Below are 19,981 nucleotides of genomic sequence, written 5' to 3'. Positions count from 1 at the left end.
CTTTCAGGATTTTGGTGTCTTTTACAGATAATCCTCCAATTATTATGGCAACTGAGACTAGAATCTCCATAACTAAGTGACCCAATCTTAAAAATATTGCTTGGTAATGAATTTAGTTAACTGAATCTGACAGTTATAAGGCAACTTCTGATAGCTTCCCATAATATCACTGGGGAAGCCAGCAGGAAGTTGCAAGTCCCAGGCTGACAAACAAATAAATGGATGCTTCAAAGTCAAGGAAAAAGTGAAAGAAGGCGAGAAATGTTGTGCAAGGGGGTATGCAAGAGGCACTGTCAGGGAGGGGTCAGGGAGGCTTTGATGGGGTTGCAAGGTGTACTCAAGGGAGCAAGGCATGCGCTAGAGGCATGGTGAGGTTCAGGAAGGGTATCAGGGTATATAGGGGTGGCTGGTGAGGTGCAGTGGAAGTTAGGGAGGGTGTGAGAAGTTACGAGGGTGCAAGGTAGGGGTGAAATCCAGCAGGTTCTGACCAGTTCTGGAGAACCGGTAGTGGGAATTTTGAGCAGTTCAGAGAACCAGCAAATACAACCTCTGGCTGACCCCAAAGTGGGGTGGAAATGCAGATTTTGCAGTATCCTTCCCCTGCCACGCCACCAAGTCACACCATACCCACCAAGCCATGCCCAGAGAACCGGAAGTAAAAAAAATTTGGATTTCACCACTGGTGCAAGACATGTACAAGAGAAGTAACACAGAGCAGAAAGGATGCATGGGAGTGCACAAGTTTGTGAGGGAAGCTCAGGGTGGATATGTGGTGGTATGTGAATGATTGGTGTGGCACAAGTGAGTTTAATGACCTTCCCTGCCAGCTTCCCCACTGATTTTCTGGGGAAGCCAGCAGGGAAGTTACAAATGACAGTCATGTGATCTTGGAGTGCCACAACTTGGTCATAAGTGCAAACTGGTTGCCATGCTGGGACAGCCAGAACTCAGTGGATGAGCGGTAACCATCATTTGTCCAGTGCTGTCGTAACTTTCAAAGGTCACTGAGTGGATGGTTGTAGATTGAGGACTACCTGTAATCCCAGTCTTTTCACAGATAAATTGTGAAATTGTAGCCAAATCCTTTATCCTCTGTCTATCCTCTAAACTGTCTTTGTTCTAATCCTGCTGCAGTTTTCCATGAGAGGCCATTTTATGTGTAATATTCTGTTGAATAAAAATTGATTTAAAATGAAACCTAATCTACTTTGCAAATAAATAAATAATTTTCTGATGTCATTGAAAAACAACAACAATATGGTTTAAAAGACAGCCTGAGTGTAGCAATCGGACCAGTGAAAGCTTACTTTGGAAAATAAATTGCGATACTTTATCTGAAAAAAATTTTCTGGTCTGATCACCTCATCATCTTTAACCATTCCCCATCTTAAGCCCTACTGTGCTTTAAGATGGGAATAGGAGTCCCTGCGGATTTTATTCCACTAGTTGTTGCCAACTCTAGGGGTTAGTGCTCATTTCTGTTTCAAGGCCATTGAGCCAGGGCTGTCCGAAGACATTTCCGTGGTCATGTGGAGCACTGTTACCTTCCCACCGAAATGATACCATTTATCTACTCGCATTTGCATGCTTTCAGTCTGGTAGCTTGGCAAGAGCTGGGTTGAGAACAGGAGCTCACCCCATTGGGTGGACCTTGGGTCTTGAAGCTGGGCTGCTGGTTTTCCAGCCTTACCAGCCCTGCATCTTAATTGCTGAGCCATAGCAGGGCCCTTTAAGATGGGAATGCAGCGTATTATTAATCGCATGGCACATTCACAGCCCATTTGAATAAAACACAAGTGGTAAAATTACAAAATATGAAATCTAAAATATAAACATTATGTCCAAATTACAGGTATAATTTTAGTTTCATTTGTCCGAGCTAGGAGATCAGCAAATGTCTCCTTATAGACTCTGTTTCGGCACTCTGACACCATATGTTGGATAGTTTGTTTTTTAGTCCCATTTTCACAATTTGGTGATGGAATTTGGGGAATGCAGAAAGTGTGTTTCCCAACCTGGCTTTAGGATTTAGCAAATAGCATGAAACACACTGTCATACTAAGCCAAGATATAGTTTAGATGTTTGGGCATAGTAGGTTACGTAGTATTCTGATTAGGAATTATGCATTTTAAGTAAACGTAGTGACCTCTGTAAGGCCGGATTTTGGCTTTTTAGCTGAGCAGATTTCTAGGGAAATTGAAAACTCTGCCTCCCTGTTCTTTAGCATTCAGCTTTCTGGGAAAATTAAAAATGGACCTGGCACAAGATGGACTTCTTTGAAAAATATTGATCCAGCAATAGAGGCTTTGCCAGAAGTCATTTCCTTGCTTTGCCTTTTTTGGTTAGGCTAAGGGAGAAAGACCTTGTATAGGTAGTCCTCAACTTACAACCATTCATTTAGTGCCTGTTTGAATTACAACAGCACTGAAAAAAAGTGATTTATGACAATTTCCCACACTTATAGCAGTTCCAGCATGATTACATAATCACAATTCTTGATGCTTGGCAACTAGCATGTATTTCTGATGGTTGCAATGCCCTGGGTCACGTGATCCCCTGTTGCGACCTTCCAACAGGCAAAGTCAATGGGGAAGCCAGATTCACTTAACAATCAGGTTACTAACTTAACAACTGCAATGATTCACCTAACAACCGTGGCAAGAAAGGTCATAAAAATGGGACAAAACTCAATTAACAAATGTCTCACTTAGCGACATAGATTTTTGGCCCAATTGTGGTTGTAAATTGAGGACTACCTGCAGTGGGTTGTGTTACCAGGGGCTGCCAATCAGACAAGGGATCATTGGTGCATTCATAGAATAGGTTGCCACCTTAAATTAGGGAAAAATATCCATGGAACACAGTTGTTCATGAAAGGAAGTTCAGATGTGGATAACAAGGGCAGGTGGTTTCTTTCCTTCCCCATAGGTTGCTTGTTTCCAGGATTGCCAAGAACGAAGGTTTTGCTGTTTTGGGATTAACCATGCAAACAGATCTGATAGGAGAGTTGTTAATGAATGTAATGGATGTTGTTGTGGCAGAATGGCTCCTCAAGAAGAGATTTCATAGGTGGTGATGGAGGAAATAGCGTGTGAAATTATAGATAGTCCTCAATTTAGGATCACAATTGAGCCCAAAATTTCTGTTGCTAAGTGAGGCAGTTGTTCAATGCCTTTTGTCCCACTTTACAACTTTTCTTGGCATAGTTGTTAAGTGAATCACTGTAGTTGTGAAGTTAATAACCCAGTTGTTAATGGATCTGGCTTCCCCATTCCCTTTGCTTGTCAGAAGGTCGCAAAAGAGGATCACGTGAAACTGCCTCTCCGCCCACTGCCGCAGGACACTTTGACTGTCATAAAGATGAACCAATTGCCAAGTGCCCAAATTTTGATCTCGTTGACCATGGGAATGCTGCAACGGTTGTAAGGGTGAAAAATGACCATAAGTCACTTTTTCAGTGCGGTTGTAACTTTGAACGGTCACTAAATGAATGGTTGTAAGTCAATGACTATTTGTCTTTGGATAGAAAGGCTCTCCACCTAAATTTAAAAGATATTGGTCTGCCTGTCTTCTTCTCTCTCTCTCCCTCTCTCCCTCTCTCTTTGTTTCTTTCTATGCTTAGTCTTTATTTTCAGAGAGCACTTTCCTCCACCTAGCCAAAGCTGACTGGGCTTGAGCATGTTGTGATTATTACTGTAAGCTTGCAGAGAAATTTGTTTGTGCATGTTTTGCTCCTCAGTGAACGGTCTGAGCTGTTAATTTAGAGCAGAGATGCATTGGGGATGGTGAGGTTAGGTTCTTTAAAGGGTTGGCAGGGCTGGGATTTGGGGAAAACAAGGATCTCTAGGCCATAGTAGGCAAGATACGATGTGCACAATTACCAACCAAGTGAATAGCTCGGCAAACAATACTGTCAGTAGCAAATATGGGTCTCCATTCCCAGATGGGACAATGGGAGGTTAAAGACCGTGTTGTAGGGGCTTTGTGTGATCCAGATCTAAGTGGCCTAGTTGCTACTAGCAGAGAGCAAACACTTCTTAGAGGCCCATCGGGATTAGAGCTAACCAGAATCAATATGTTAAAGTTAATGTATAGGGTTTTAAGCTACTAATCATAATGATAATTTTTTTTCATATCACTATCCCGATAGCCAGGTCTATGGGAGTGTATATATCTGGATCCAACATAGATTTCCTATGCTGTACTACCATTTGCATTACATAAATGAATAATACATACACTTTTTCTGGTACTCTTACATGCCTACGTTTTAATTGAGGTTCATTTAACATTGTGCGCCATCAAATTCGAATTAGTGTTGGAAGGTACCTTGGAGCAGTGGTGGGATTCAAATAATTTAACAACCAGTTCTCTGCTCTAATGATTTCTTCCAACAACCAGTTCACTAAATTGCTCAGAAAGTTAACAACCGGTTCTCCCGAAGCGGTGCGAACTGGCTGAATCCCACTACTGCCTTGGAAACCTTCTAGTCCAACCCCCTCCTCAAGCAGGAAACCCATTTCAGACAAATGGTTGTCCAATCTTTTCTTCAAAACCTCCAGTGTTGGAGCATTAAGGAATTAAAGCATTAGTGAAGATTAAATATTCTGCATTATACCATGGAGTGTCTTATTGCTGATTTATACATTCAAGATAGCATTTAATGACTTTCTGTGTTAAAACAAGTCCAGTTGTGGTCCTTGTGGCATGATTTCCTTTGTTAAGCAAAGAGATTGTTAAGTGACTTATGCCTGATTTTATGATCTTGTTTTGCCCCGGTTGTTAAGCGAATCACAGTAGTTCAGCGAATTATGTGGCTGTTAGACAAATATGGTTTCTCCCATTGGCTTTGCTTGTCAGAAGCTGGCTGGGAAGGTTGCAAGTGGCGCTCACGTGAAACCCCCCCCCCAGATACTGCCAATTTCCAATTGCCAAGCATCTGTGATTTTGATCATGTGACCATGGACCTGGTTGCAAACATGTGTTGCAGTTGTTAGTCACTTTTTTCAGTGCCATTGTAACTTTGAATGGTCACTAAACAAATGGTTATATGTTGAGGACTACCTGTACAATATGAAATAAGTTGAATTTTGCTGGAACCCTATGAAAACAAGAAAACCTTTATGCCAATCCAGTCTAAATTCCTGTCTCACTTCAGGGTTGTGGGGTGGATCATAAATCCTGATTACTCTGGGACTCAGGTTTCAGAAAAACAGAATGTTCCCATTTCTTCTTTTCCACTCCATAAGACATTAGATAGGAAATGGGGGGGGGAGGTCTATAGAGCACTAAATACAGAATAGTAGTACCACAGTACTTTAGGTGGGGGTAGGGGTTCCTTTCATCGGGTTCTCTTCTTCATTTTGTCAGATGGCATAGAACTAAGAAGCTTTGAGCATCTGTAATCCACTTGTAGAACATGTGACTTCTCCAATCCTTCAATTTTTGTTAGGTGTTAGATAAAATCAACACTGTTCCTCCCATAATTTGTTTATTTATTTGTTTCTCTCTTTCTCTCTCTCCCCCCCCCATTCTTTCCTCTCTCTTCCCTCCCTCTCTCCCTTTCCCTCTCTGTCTCACCCTCTCTCTCTTGTTTTTAAATTGTACTTTATGGAGGGAGATGAATTACATTGTTGTAATTTTTTATAATTAGCTTTCCTGACTCATATTTATGACAGTTTCAGTGCCCCAGGGTCAGTGGTGGGATTCAGCCAGTTCGCACCACTTCGGGAGAACCGGTTGTTAACTTTCTGAGCAGTTTGGTGAACTGGTTGTTGGAAGAAATCATAGGGCAGAGAACCGGTTGTTAAATTATTTGAATCCCACCACTGCCCATGGTGATGTGTTCCCCTTTGGTGACCTTCTGAAAAGCAAAGTCCATGGGGAAACAAGATTCACTTTACATCCATTTTACTAACTTAACAATGGTAGTGATTCACTTAACAGCTGTGGCAAGAAAGGTTGTAAAATGGGGCAAAGCTCACTTTACAGCTGTTTGGCTTAGCAATAGAAACTTTGGCTTCAGCTGTGGTTGTAAATCAAGGACTACCTGTAAAATGCTCCTGAAATATTGAATGGTAAGTTGTTGTGCGTATCGGTGTACCTTCAGATAATGTTCAATCACAAATTCTCACTGGCAATCATAGTTTAGCTGTACTGAACCCGTAGACATCATAGAATCTCCATGCCTGACAATGCATAGTCCTCAACCATAATTGGGACCAGAATTTCTAAGAAATGCAATGTTAAGTGAAGTGTGTCCCAAACCCAACCCAAACCTGGTCTACCCAAATATGGGACGGAGCCTACTGCTTCCACTTTCGCCTTTCAGCCCCAATCTAGGAGCCTTTGCAGGCAGGTGCTTTCGCAGTGAACTATTTTTGTGTTAAATTTATATTTACCGACAATAAATACATAACCATGGTTGCCATGGTTGTTAACTGAATCACTGCAGTTATTAAGTGAATCCTATGGTTGTTAAGCGAATCCGGCTTCCCCCCTTGTCTTTGCCTGTCAGAAGCCAGCTGGGAAGGTCACAAATGGTGATCATGTGACCCTTGGATGCTGAAACCGTCTTAAATACATTTTGATTGCCAAGCACCCTAATTTTGATCAAACGACCATGGGGGATGCTGCAACTGTCCTAGGTGTGAGGACCTCTGGTGGCTAAGACTGGTAAGACAGTCTGTTATTAACAGCAGCTGCTTGCAATTACTGCAGGTTCAAGTCCCACCAGGCCCAGGGTTGACTCAGCCTTCCATCCTTTATAAGGTAGGTAAAATGAGGACCCAGATTGTTGGGGGCAATAAAAGCTGACTTTGTATATAATATACAAATGGATGAAGACTATTGCTTGTCATAGTGTAAGCCGCCCTGAGTCTTCGGAGAAGGGCGGGATATAAATGCCAAAAAAAAAAAAAAAAAAGACCAGTTGTAATTCACTTGTTTTAGTGCTGTTGTAACTCTGAATAGTCACTAAACAAATGATTGTAATTCAAGGAGTGCCTCTGTATTTCAATCCGTGCACAGCAAATAAGGGACGTTATTTGTCCAAACCTTAAGCAGGAATCGGAACCACCATGTTTCAACTTGATTTGGTTTGAGTTTCATTTGGAGACCTTATCTTATGTGTGCATCTCACCAGGAAAAGTACAAAGTGTGGACAGCAGGCATCTCCAGTCTGGTGCTCTTCTGGGTCCACAGGTGTATCAGAGAGTATTATTTATTTATTTACAGCTAATCCTCAACTTGACAACAGTTCATTTAGTGGTTGTTCAAAGTTACAACGGCACTGAAAGAAGTGAGTTATGATTGTTTTTCACACTTGCGACTGTTGCAGTATCCCTGTGGTCACATGATCTAAATTCGGACACTTGGCAACTGACTCATATTTATGACAGTTGCGGTGTCATGTGATCAGATTTTGTGACCTTCTGACAAGCAAAGTCAGTGGGGAAGCCAGATTCACTTAACAACCTTGTTACTAACTTAACAAAAGCAATGATTCACTTAACAACAATGGCAAGAAAGGTCATAAAATCGGGCAAAATTCAGTTAACAAATGTTTCATTTAGAAACAGAAATTTGTGACTCAGTTGTTTTTTGTAACTCAAGGACTTCATCTATCTGTCTGCCTGCCTGCCTACCTACATCTATATTTATGTCTGTCTGTCTGTCATATCTATCTTAGATCTATGTGTAGGAATGCCACTGTATCATCAGACATGCATCTATCTATCTATCTATCTATCTATCTATCTATCTATCTATCTATCTATCTATCTATCTATCTATCTATCTATCTATCTATCTATCTATCTATCTCCTCTCCTCTCCTCTCCTCTCCTCTCCTCTCCTCTCCTCTCCTCTCCTCTCCTCTCCTCTCCTCTCCTCTCTCTCTTTCACCACTCTCTCATTTCTCTCTATCTTTATCATCTCTCTCATCTTTCTCTCTAATCTCTCTCTCTCTCATCATCTCTCTATCATATCTATCTGTGTCTGTCTGTCTGTCTCTCTCTCTCTCCCCTCTCCTCTCCTCTCTCTCTTTCACCTCTCTCTCATTTCTCTCTTCCTCTCTCATCTCTCTCTCTCATCTCTCTCTCTATCCTCTCTCTCTCTCTGTATCATATCTATCTATCTATCTATCTATCTATCTATCTATCTATCTATCTATCTATCTATCTAATCAAATTTATTGGCTGCCCATTTTGCTGCAAGGTAACTATAGGCGGCTTACAATATTTAAAAAATAAACTATATAAATAGGATACTGAAAAATTGTAAAATACAAAATACAAAATGCGATAGTTAAAAGATGGGGGGGGGAATAGGATGAGCAGGGTGGGACGGTGGGATCTGATATTAATCTATAGGCCATCTCCAACATGAAGCGTCTCTTTTAGAGACCCAAGCCAACTGGCAGAGACAGGTCTGTAGCTTCTTTCCGAAGGGAAAGAGGGTTGTTGAGGAAGACTAATATACAGAACTAGAGAGAGAGAATTGGAATAAAAGAATAGCAACTTGCATCTTCTGTCATCTATTGTATATAAAAAGGGGAGGGGCAGGGGATGTGGACATTCTTTTCCTTTAGATGTGCCTCCAATCAATAATCACATAACGAGTCTCTCATAAAACAAAGTTGGAACAAGAAGAGTCTGCTTTGCGAACGACCCCTTCAGCTGAGTCAATACATGTTATCTTTATCACGCTGGGACAGGAAAAGCTTTATTTGCTGACAAATCTCTGGGTGTTGTGAGAAATAATGGTTGTGAATTATCTCAAATCGATAGCTGCGCAGCAGGGTGATGGGCCTCGTGACAAAATGGCTTTAGAAGCACCATCTGGCAGCAAACACCCAAGGAGAGGAGCCTGAGGGATACCCCATGTACAATTTCTACAGAGTTTAAGTCACTGTGAAGTAAAGGAGATGGAGTAAACTGGCTTCAGGGTCAAGGATGCTGCTGCTTTGCATAGAAAAGAAACTTGCTTGCTGAAGATTTTTATAGTGGACCCAAACACATGCTCTTTAAGGGGTGGGGAGAAAGGAATAATTTCCCTGCATAACATTGCTTTGGATTGCATTGGATGTGAGATGGGTAGCATAAAAATATTAATTAATATTTAATTAATTAATAATTAATATTAAACAAATAAATAAGACACAAAGAAGTTAGACTTGTTTGCAGGGCTTGGCTCCACAAAAGTCCTGTTTTTTTTTTTAATTTGAATTTATATCCTGCCCTTCTCCGAAGACTCAGGGCGGCTTACATTGTGTTAAGCAGTAGTCTTCATCCATTTGTATATTATATACAAAGTCAACTTTTATTGCCCCCAACAATCTGGGTCCTCATTTTACCTACCTTATAAAGGATGGAAGGCTGAGTCAACCTTGGGCCTAGTGGGACTAGAACTTGCAGTAATTGCAAGCAGCTGTGTTAATAACAGACAGACGTAGTCTGTTGGGCCACTAGAGGCCCTTTTCATGTGGCCTCTTGAGAAAATTATTTGTCTACCCCTGGTTTACTACACTGATTTAAAATGACAGAGTATAGGAGGGGTGCAAATTGGAGGACAGGGTATAAATTGCTCTTTCCTAGTTTTCCTGAAAGTTTTCTTCTCTTCCAGAAGGCTACATTTTCAATTTAATTCTCAAGTTGAATGACTTTTGATTGTTGTTTTTGAGATTTTTTTTTATTATTATTGCTAAATTGGAAGGGGTGAGTATCAGTGATGTTATTATTTTTTATTCCGGCACACATATTTGAATCACTCTGAATCACATCTCAATCCGTGTACATATCTGAATCACTGTGTGGTCATCTTAGCTGCTGAAAACTGGGTTATAAGAAAACCTAGGAAGATTTCCTTAGGCTGAATTGAACTAAGAATAACAAAGTGGGAAGGGACCTTGGAGTCCAACCCTCTGCTAAGGCAGGAGACCCTATTTATTTCAGGCAAACGGTTGTCCAGAGATTTTAAAACCTCCAGTGTTGGAGTACGTATAACTTCTGGAGGCAAGCTGTTGCACTGGTTAATTGTTCTCACTGTTAGGAAATTTCTCCTTAGTTCTGGATTGCTTCTCTCCTTGATTAGTTTCCATCCACTTTTCTTGTCTTGCCTTCCTGTGCTTTGGAAAACAGGATGATGTGCCAAGAAGAGCCAAAACTGAAGAAATAGCTGTAATGAAAAATAGGGCATTCACACATCCCCTTGTCCATGTTGCCATTAAAGTAAGTCTAGAAGTATATGACAATATTTCTGCCTTCTTTCTTTCAATCAGAAACTCAAATGCAATCTATTTTCCATTAACTTTGAAGAGCAATGGTTAAAAAGGAAGCCAAATAAATGTTTTTGGCACGGTTGTCAGATCTAATGAGTTCTACTTACTTACTTACTTACCTTCCCTCTTTTTCTTTTTTTCTTTTTCAGGGTTTTGTTTTGTTTTATTTTATTTTATTTTTTTCATAATTAGGAGTAACGGCCAGTACAAAGAAAAATCAGGATGAAAAGATGGCTGACTTCTTGTTACCACTGGGTACTAACAACTTTCACCGGTTCACGCCCGAATCGTTATCAGAGATTGAAAAGCGGATTGCGGCAAAGATCACAAAGGATACCAAGCAGGAATATAGAGAGCAGTCGGGAGAGGAAGAAAAATTGCGGCCACAGTTTGACTTGCAGGCATGCAAGAAGTTGCCAGACATCTATGGATCTCCCCCATCCGAGCTCATCGGAGAACCATTGGAGGACATTGACCCCTACTACGGAGATCATAAGGTCAAATCTGTCACCTCCGTACTTATGATTAAGAATAATGGAAGGGAATGAGGTAGAAGGATATTTTTCACAGGAAATAATTCCTTCCTGGATTAAGGATGTGAGACATGGTGGGGTTAAATTCCTGACATCTAAGATGGGTGGGGTCCAAACAGGAGAATCACAATATTATCATTAATGATCACAATGTTGCCTATGTACAGGTAGTCTTTGACTTACAAACATAATTGGGTCCAAAATTGTTGTTGCTGAGATGGTTGTTAAGTGAGCTTTGCCTCATTTTACGACCTTTCTTGCCACAGTCGTTAAATAAATCACTGCAACTGTTAAGTGCGTAATGCTGTTGTTAAGTGAATCTGGCTTCCCCATTGACATTGCTTGTCAGAAGGTCACAAAAGGGGATCACGTATTCCCGGGACATAATTATGTCATAACTATGAGTCAGTTGCCAAATGTCTGAATTTTGATCATGTGACCATGGGGATTCTGCCATAAGTCACTTTTTTCAGTGCTGTTTTAACTGTAAACAGTCACTAAACAAACTGTTGTAAATCAAGGGTTACCTGTATATGTCTATACTGTTTCAAATAGAATTGGAGTTGAGAGTGGATATTGAATACAAAAGGTGAAATATAATCTTAAAATGTCTGATTTGGAGAGCAATTCTTAAATCCATTCCTGTACTTCCTGTACTTTTACCAAGAGTATTGACCAGACTGGGCCCTATTTTCTTTTTCAGGTTAACCATTTTATTATTAAATAAAATGCAGATTATATTAGATGCTCATATTTGCAAGAAACATTAATCAATGATTGTGACACCAAGCTAATAATCTGGCAAATCCATATAAAAGATGTGAATGGAGGAATTGGAAAGTACAAGAATAACTTGTGGAATTTATCTTGCCTCTACTGGTTTTTATTTATTTATTTATTTATTTAAATTTTTATACCGCCCTTCTCCCGAAGGACTCAGGGCGGTGTACAGCCAAAAATAAAACAACAAGTATACAAAGTTAAAATATCAATTTAAAATACCTATTCAATAGTGGCCAAATTAAAACCGTCAGATTGACCTAACCTAAAATACCCCATATAAAATTACAAAGGATTAAAACTTTAAAATTTGGAATTTAAAAAATCAGTCAGTCCAGTCCCACTTGAATAAATAAGTGAGTTTTTAATTCCCGGCGAAAGGTCCGAAGGTCAGATATTTGGCGCAAACCGGGGGGAAGGTCGTTCCAGAGCGTAGGTGCTCCAACAGAGAAGGCCCTCCCCCTGGGGGCCGCCAGCCGGCATTGCTTGGCGGACGGCACCCTGAGGAGACCCTCTCTGTGAGAGCGTACGGGTCGATGGGAGGCATAAGGTAACAGCAGGCGGTACCGTAAGTACCCGGGCCCTAAGCCATGGAGCGCTTTGAAGGTGGTAACCAAAACTTTGAAGCGCACCCGAAAGACCACAGGTAGCCAGTGCAGACTGCGCAGGAGCGGTGTTACCCGGGAGCAACGAGGAGCTCCCTCGATCACCCGCGCAGCTGCATTCTGGACTAACTGGAGTCTCCGAGTGCACTTCAGGGGTAGTGTCAGCCTCCGCTCTAATCTTCATATACTTTTGAATAGTTTATAGCAGTAGATAGAATGTGAAATGTTTATGCTGTATTATCTAACAATTATAGGAATCAGATGTATCATATCACTGTACAGGGTAGGGGAAGGGAGCCTATTATGAGTGTCGGCTGACATAACCTTGTGGGGGGGGGGATTAACGGCTGAGGATGAATAACGCGGGGTTTTCCCAACTGAAACTGCATTCCTCGAATGACTGACAACTAGAGACCTGTGGAAGAAGATTACCACGAGGGGCCGAGAAGGAGTTGGCATTGGACCAGACCAGCCTGACCTCCTGAAGGAGGAGGGACAATTGGGGGGGATATGATGTGTTAGCCTTATTCTGTCTCAGATCCAACTTTATACGCTGCCATCATGACTGTAGCTAGTAAAAGTACTTGTCTTTAATTCAAATGAAGTCAAGGTGTTTTCTTTCTTAGCTATAATCAGAGGTAGTCTGACATTGTTGGATCTCAGCATGTCTTCTAACCAGGATTGCAACCGCAATACCGAGGGAGGAGAGTTTAAAAATGTGAGGGAGAGCCAGTCGCTGGCTGAATCGGGGGAGGCGTCCGGAGGAATTCCTGCTGCCACTTTTAACCCTGAGCTGGAAGATTGCAGAGATCGGTGGATGGAACAATTACAGCTGGAAGATAAAAGTTGGAAACCAGACACAGAAGAGCTTCCCTCTGGAGTGACAAAAAGGAAGAAAAAAGAGAAGTTTAGGCTTTCGGATTGGCAGGGAGAGCAAGAGATAAAGGACAAGCTCCAGTTAGAGGAAGCCTTGCGTCTTTTCCGTGAAGTGAAAGTAAGGCAAGCAGCCCGTCAAAGGTATGGAACCCCGACCCGGGCCTCCTGGGGGGAGGGAGAAGAGGAGGAAGATGACACAAGGGGGCCAGCTGGAGGAGATTCCCTGGGCAGAGAGATTTCCGAAGAGCCAGAGCCACGAACCCTCTCCCCAGAGGAAGCTGAATTGGATGTGGGTCGCGCGCCACCTGCTGACCAAGCAAGGCTGCGCAGGGGAAGGAAAAAGCCAAAAATTCCCCCCATATTAGAAAAATATGATGGAGATGCGAAGGAGCTGGAATTGTTCCTGGCGATAGTGAATGACCACATGTTAGACTGGGGGGGAGATTATTGGTCACAGGCAGCACAAGTTAGAGCTGTGACCCACAATTTGACCGGAAGAGCAGCTGCATGGTTTGTGTCACAGTATAAAACCACTCCCCTACTGCAAAATTACGAGCATTTTATTACGGCACTAAGGAGGAGGTTTGAGGACCCCTGGCGGAGCAGAAGGCCAAAGGTCGAATGAAAACCATCAGGCAAGGGAGGAGACCGTGGCTGATTATACCCAGGAATTCAGTGATCTAGTCCCTTGATGAGAGGGTGGTCGGAGGTGATCCTGGTCGACTTTTACAAAGAGGGCCTGAATGGAGATCTCTATGAACTGTGCCGGCACGAGCGCCTCCAACCACATTGTATGGCTGGTATACCCTGGCAGCAGAGATGGAAATTGAACTAGCGAAGGACCGTAGCAGAAGGCAGCGCACTGGAAGACCGCATTCGCCCATTCTCCTGGGTGGCCCTCAAGGGACACGCCTAGACCAGAGGAAGGGAGACAACGATCGACTGCGTGCTACAGATGTGGAAAAGAGGCCATCGGGCAGCCGACTGTCGAGTGAAGTTGGTTCCAAGCACGACCCTGGTGGTGGGAAGGAAGCAGTGAAACCAACTGCTAAGGCGCGAAAACCGCAAAAGTGGAGGACGGCATTGCCAAGAAGGGCACGCCCATCCAGGAGGACTGCCGCCGACCGACACTGATGACAGCAAAACCACATCGGAGTCCGACGAAGACTTTCTGGTGAGTTGGGCACGGGGCCCTTGGACATTCCAGTCAACCTGCATGTTCCTCCTCGGGCAACAAGGGGGAAATGTTAGCATTATTAGATTCGGGATGTACTAGGTGCATGATCAGTCCCGAACTAGTAGAAAAAATGGAACTAAGGTTGAGAACCCTAAGCAGGCCCATAGCATTTGCCCAGTTGGATGGCAGTGTGGCAGGGGAGGACCCCCATTTCGTAACAGAACCCATAGAAATGGAAATTGGAGACCATCGCGAGATTTTAAACTTCATAGTAGCCCCTGGAATGGACCAACCTTTGGTACTAGGACTGTCATGGTTATGGAAATGGAACCCCATATTAACTGGAGAACGGGAGTTCACGGTTCCGCTCCAGAGCGTAAAAAGGAGGAAAGGGGGGATCCAAGAAGAGTCAGACTATGGCCATGCTCCAAGATAAGTGGGGGGCAATGGTTGAACGGATAGATGGGGAGGAAAGGATACCTAAGGAGTACTGGAACCTGCGGGAAGTCTTTAGTGAGAAAGCATCAGACGCTCTACCTCCCCATAGGCCTATTGATTGTGCCATCGACATCCTACCGGGGTAAAACTTCCAAAACCAAAAGCTTACCCCATGACCCAAAAGGAATTGGGAGAGCTGCAGTTCATAGACAAAACCTAGAGCGGGCTTTATCCAACCAGCTAGGCCTCGCGTGGCCGCACCTGTGATGTTCCGGGAAAAGAAAGACGGCTCATTTCGCCTGATAGTTGACTATAGAAATTTAAACGCAGTGTCTTGAAAACATATACCCCATGCCGCTCATGAAAGATATGTTAGCACACTTAGCGAAGGGGAAGTTCTTCACCAAATTGGACCTGCGAGAAGCTTACTACAGAGTCCGTATAAAGGAGGGGGATGAATGGAAAACCGCTTTCAACTGTCCACTAGGGTGTTTCCAGTTTCGAGTACTGCCTTTTGGTCTACAGGGGGCGCCTGCAGTTTTTATGCAACTGATAAATGAAATACTCCATCAGCATTTGTTCAAAGGGGTTCTTGTCTACCTTGACGACATACTCATCTATACAGAAACTATGGAAGAACATATTAAACTAGTAAGAGCAGTTCTCAAAAAGTTATTATCTGCTGAACTGTATTGCAAGCTATCCAAATGTGATTTCCATCAAACTAAAATAGACTACTTAGGTATCGATTTCAGCGGATGGATTGAAATGGATCCAGAAAAGGTGAAAGCTGTTTTGGAATGGGCCCCCACGCACACGCAAACAGCTACAAAGTTTTTAGGATTCGCAAATTTCTACCGTCAATTCATCCCTCCTTTGCTCAAATTGCTTTGCCAATCACCAACCTCCTAAAACTAAAGGAGACACTAAACCCAAACCATCACTGCCCCTCGAATGGACAATGGAATGTCAAGCAGCATTTGAAAAATTGAAACGACTCTTTGCTGCCGAACCAATTTTGAAACACCCCGACATGAATGTTCCCTTTGTAATACAAGCAGATGCCAGTGATGTAGCAGTCGGAGCCGGTTTGGTCCAAAACAATCCTGATGGTAACTACAACCCTGTGCTTTCACTTCTCGGAAATTGACTGAAACTGAAAGACGATGGGCTATTTGGGAAAAGGAAGCATTTGCAGTTCATTGGGCCTTACGAACATGGAGACATTTCTTAGAAGGTTCAAATCATCCGTTTGAAGTTTGGACTGACCACAAAAATCTAGAGGCCCTAAAAACTCCTAGAAAACTTTCACCTAAACAAGCCCGCTGGGCTCAATATTTTAACCGTTTTAATTTCACCTTACATTACATTCCGGGAGGAAAAAACTTCTTAGCAGATGCTCTCTCACGGTTGCCCCAATACAATTGCACTCGCTCCGAGGTAGTTCAGCCAATACTTCCCGTGCAACAGTTGGCAGCTCCAGCTATAACTAGAAGCCACTCCAAACCCGAATCCTCTCTCCCAGATGAACTAACCAAGTCATTTAAAGACGCTTTAACCACCGATGACTGGTACTTAGCGCATTCCCATGAATGCACACTCCGTGATGGACTAGCTTGGATTGGAACAAAACTATACGTTCCTCTCTCACTCAGAGAAACCATCCTACTACGTTGCCATGATGCCAAAATGGCAGGACACTTTGGATTTGTAAAAACCTTACATCTTCTTAAAAGACAATTCTGGTGGCCAAGTCTTAAAAAGGATGTACAAGCATATGTAGCAAGTTGCCCTATTTGCGCATTGTCAAAAAGACCTCCTGGAAAGCCTCCTGGACTACTACAAACGGTAGCCAGGCCAGGAACCCCATGGAAAGAAATATCCATGGATTTCATAGTGGAACTACCTGAAAGCGCAGGCAATACAGTTATATGGGTTGTAACTGACCTTTTCTCCAAACAAGTCCATTTTATTCCATGTTCAAAAATACCCTCCTCAAAGACCCTCATGTAGAGAGCCTCATGTAGAGAGCATTGCAATAATCCAGGCGGGAAGTGACGAGAGCATGAGTGACCGTGCATAAGGCATCCCGGTCCAGAAAGGGACGCAACTGGCGGACCAGGCGAACCTGGTAGAAGGCTCTCCTGAAGACGGCCGCCAAATGATCTTCAAACGACAGCCGTCCATCCAGGAGAACGCCCAAGTTGCGTACCCTCTCTGTTGGGGCCAGTGACTTGCCCCCAACAGACAGCAGCGGTTGCAGCTGACTGTACCGGGGTGCCGGCATCCACAGCCACTCCGTCTTGGATGGATTGAGTCTGAGTCTGTTTCTCCCCATCCAGACCCGTTTTGATAATGAAGCCATGGTGGCATTATTTTTTTTGTATCAAGAAGACATGAATAGAATAGAATAGAATAGAATAGAATAGAATAGAATAGAATAGAATAGAATAGAATAGAATAGAATAGAATAGAAAATAGAACAGAACAGAATAGAATAGAATAGAATGAGCCATGGTGGCACAGTGGTTAGAATGCAGTACTGCAGGCTACTTCTGTTGACTGCTGATTGCCAGCAGTTTGGCAGTTCAACTCTCACCAGGCTGAAGGTTGACTCAGCCTTCCATCTTTCCGAGGTGGGTAAAATGAGGACCCAGATTGTTGGGGGCAATATGCTAACCCTGTAAACCACATAGAGAGGGCTGTTAAGCACTGTGAAGTGCTATATAAGTCTAACTGCTATTGTGAATAGAATAGAATAGAATAGAATAGAATAGAATAGAATAGAATAGAATAGAATAGAATAGAATAGAAAATGGAAGGGAACAGAACAGAATAGAATAGAAAATGGAAGGGAACAGAATAGAATATAGAATAGAATATGTAATAGAATATGTAATAGAATAGAATATGTAATAGAATAGAATATGTAACAGAACAGAACAGAACAGAACAGAACAAAACAGCTTTATTGGCCAAGTATGATCGGATACACAAGGAATTTGTCTCCGGTGCATAAGCTCTCAGTGTACATACAAACAACAAAGTAATATAATCATAATATATCAACAGTAGAAGGTAAAAGGAAAGATGAGAAGGATAATAAATAATACAACCCTACCACTACATATAAAGAAGAAAGAGTACAGGTGGGGAAGAGGTTAATTCCTCTCGTTTAGTACTGTAAAATGTTTTGCATTACCCCATTTGATATGGACTTGCCATAGACCTCTTTTTTTGTACTTCTGATCTTTTTGCTTATGCTTAATTTGGTCTTTAGCTTTCTGCATCCTAAGGGTATTTTCTGTGTGATACTTTAGTTCCACTGAAGGATATAGTCTCCTTGTCCTTCCAAGATGCTGGATTGCAAACGATCTAGTTTTTCTTTGACCCAGTGAACCTTTGCATTAGCTCAGTCAATCAATACCAGATGCTTCAATATCCTCAGGACTGCCCCCTCATTAATTTTTCACCTTTATTCTATGGACGAACCTCAGTCTTGCATGGTTTCTCTGGACTATCCAGTCCCAATGTAGTTAGAAATGCTTTATAGGAATAGCCTGATCTTTGCATTTTATTTAATAATAAAATGGTTAACCTCAAAAAGAAAATAGGGCCCGGTCTGGTTAATACTCTTGGTAAAAACAAAGCTATAGGCTAGACCAAGAAGTTTAAAATGTATTAGAAAAAAGCAGCAGTAGATCACTTCCATACTGTTGTCATGAAGAGTACCTTGATGAACGTATCTTTTCTTTTATGTACACTGAGAGCATATGCACCAAAGACAAATTCCTTGTGTGTCCAATCACACTTGGCCAATAAATTCTATTCTATTCTATTCTATTCTATTCTATTCTATTCTATTCTATTCTATTCTATTCTATTCTATTCTATTCTAAAGGCTTCAGAAATTAAACTCAGCTTGGTAAGGGAATCTTACCTTCCATAAGAAAAAGATTGCTGGTCACTTTAGGGAATTGTCATTAAATGCTTTTAATTAATCCAATTCCGGTGTCAAAGCATATGAAGGACAGGTAGGTCAGGAAAAGTGGACGTCCAGTACAAACCAAGAGACAATGCAATTTGACATAGGAAAGAAATGAAAAAGGAAGGACAGCATTTGAAAGAGGCTTAAAACCTCTTTAATAGTTTCCACTCCTTTTTTTACCCCTTAGCAGATTTCCCTGTTGCGACTGGGCCAGTTAAATAGTCAGAGAAGATCTGTTCAGAATATAAACTATGATATCATAGTAGGTTCTCCACAACTTTTATCCTGTATTTATATGTATATTTTATTCTGGCTGTAAACCGCCCTGAGTCCCTAGGGAGATAGGGCGGTATAAAAATGCGAAAAATAAATAAATAAATAAATAAACTGAGCAACCTTGAATTTTATAGACTTCAACTCCCAGAACTCTCAGCAGGGGCTGTGCTAAGAAGGGAATTCTGTGAGTCAAAGTCCCCCCTTCTTGAAGAAACTCAGTTTGGGGGATATCTGGTTAGATTTGGATTTTATGTTGGATTTGAACCAGAGAACCAAGTTTGACTTCCTTTCAGCAATGATGGATTGTGATCAGATGTTTGTCTGATTCGCTCAGCGTAGAGTACAGTCATACTTCAATACTTGACTGCTTCAAAACTCATTGAATTCAGTATTACCAATGGGTACCAAAGTACCACTATAGTAGTTTATAATGTGGTTTAGTGTATGGTTTCAACTAAACCATAATAAAATATGCCATCTAGAGTCTTTTGATAGTAAGATAGGTGACATATAAACTTAATTTAAAAAAACCCAAATCTGTCCCTCTGTGATATGTGATCTAAATTGCTACAGGTAGTCCTCATTTTATGATAATTTGTTTAGTGATTGTTTGAAGTCATGATGGTACTGAAAAAAGTGACTTATGACCAGTCCTGTAGTTACATGATTTGGCTGCTTGTCAATCCGTGTGCATTTATGACAATCACAGTGATCCACAACTATGTGTTTTCTGTTTGTGATCTTTCCAGCTGGCTTCTGACAAAGTCAATGGGGGAATATTAGCAATAGCACTTAGATTTATATACCGCTTCACAGTGCTTTACAGCCCTCTCTAAATGATTTACAGAGTCAGCCTATTGCCCCTAACAATCTGGGTCCTCATTTTACCCACCTCAGAAGGATGGAAGGCTGACTTCAGATAGTCAGGATCAAACTTCTGGCAGCTGACAAAATTAGCCTGCAATACTGCATTCTTGCCTCTGCCATCACGGCTCTTTGTCGTGATGTCACAGTTGTCAGGAAGGTTG

The 19,981-nt window shown here is 42.0% G+C and overlaps 1 protein-coding gene across 1 annotated transcript in view; it reads left to right on the top strand.

Annotated features, from left to right (window-relative positions):
- Nucleotides 1–19,981, top strand: part of LOC131197664 (sodium channel protein type 5 subunit alpha-like) — a 391,694-nt gene that overhangs the window by 73,458 nt on the left and 298,255 nt on the right. The window contains exon 2 of the mRNA XM_058182005.1: nucleotides 10,430–10,777. Within this exon, the coding sequence (XP_058037988.1) occupies nucleotides 10,511–10,777 (267 nt within the window). The 5' untranslated portion in view covers nucleotides 10,430–10,510. The remainder of the gene's footprint in view (nucleotides 1–10,429; nucleotides 10,778–19,981) is intronic.

This window comes from Ahaetulla prasina, chromosome 4 (assembly GCF_028640845.1).
Source record: "Ahaetulla prasina isolate Xishuangbanna chromosome 4, ASM2864084v1, whole genome shotgun sequence".
NCBI classification, from domain to species: domain Eukaryota; kingdom Metazoa; phylum Chordata; class Lepidosauria; order Squamata; family Colubridae; genus Ahaetulla; species Ahaetulla prasina.
Note: the sequence above shows the minus strand (reverse complement) of the source record. Positions and strands in the feature narration are given on the sequence as shown.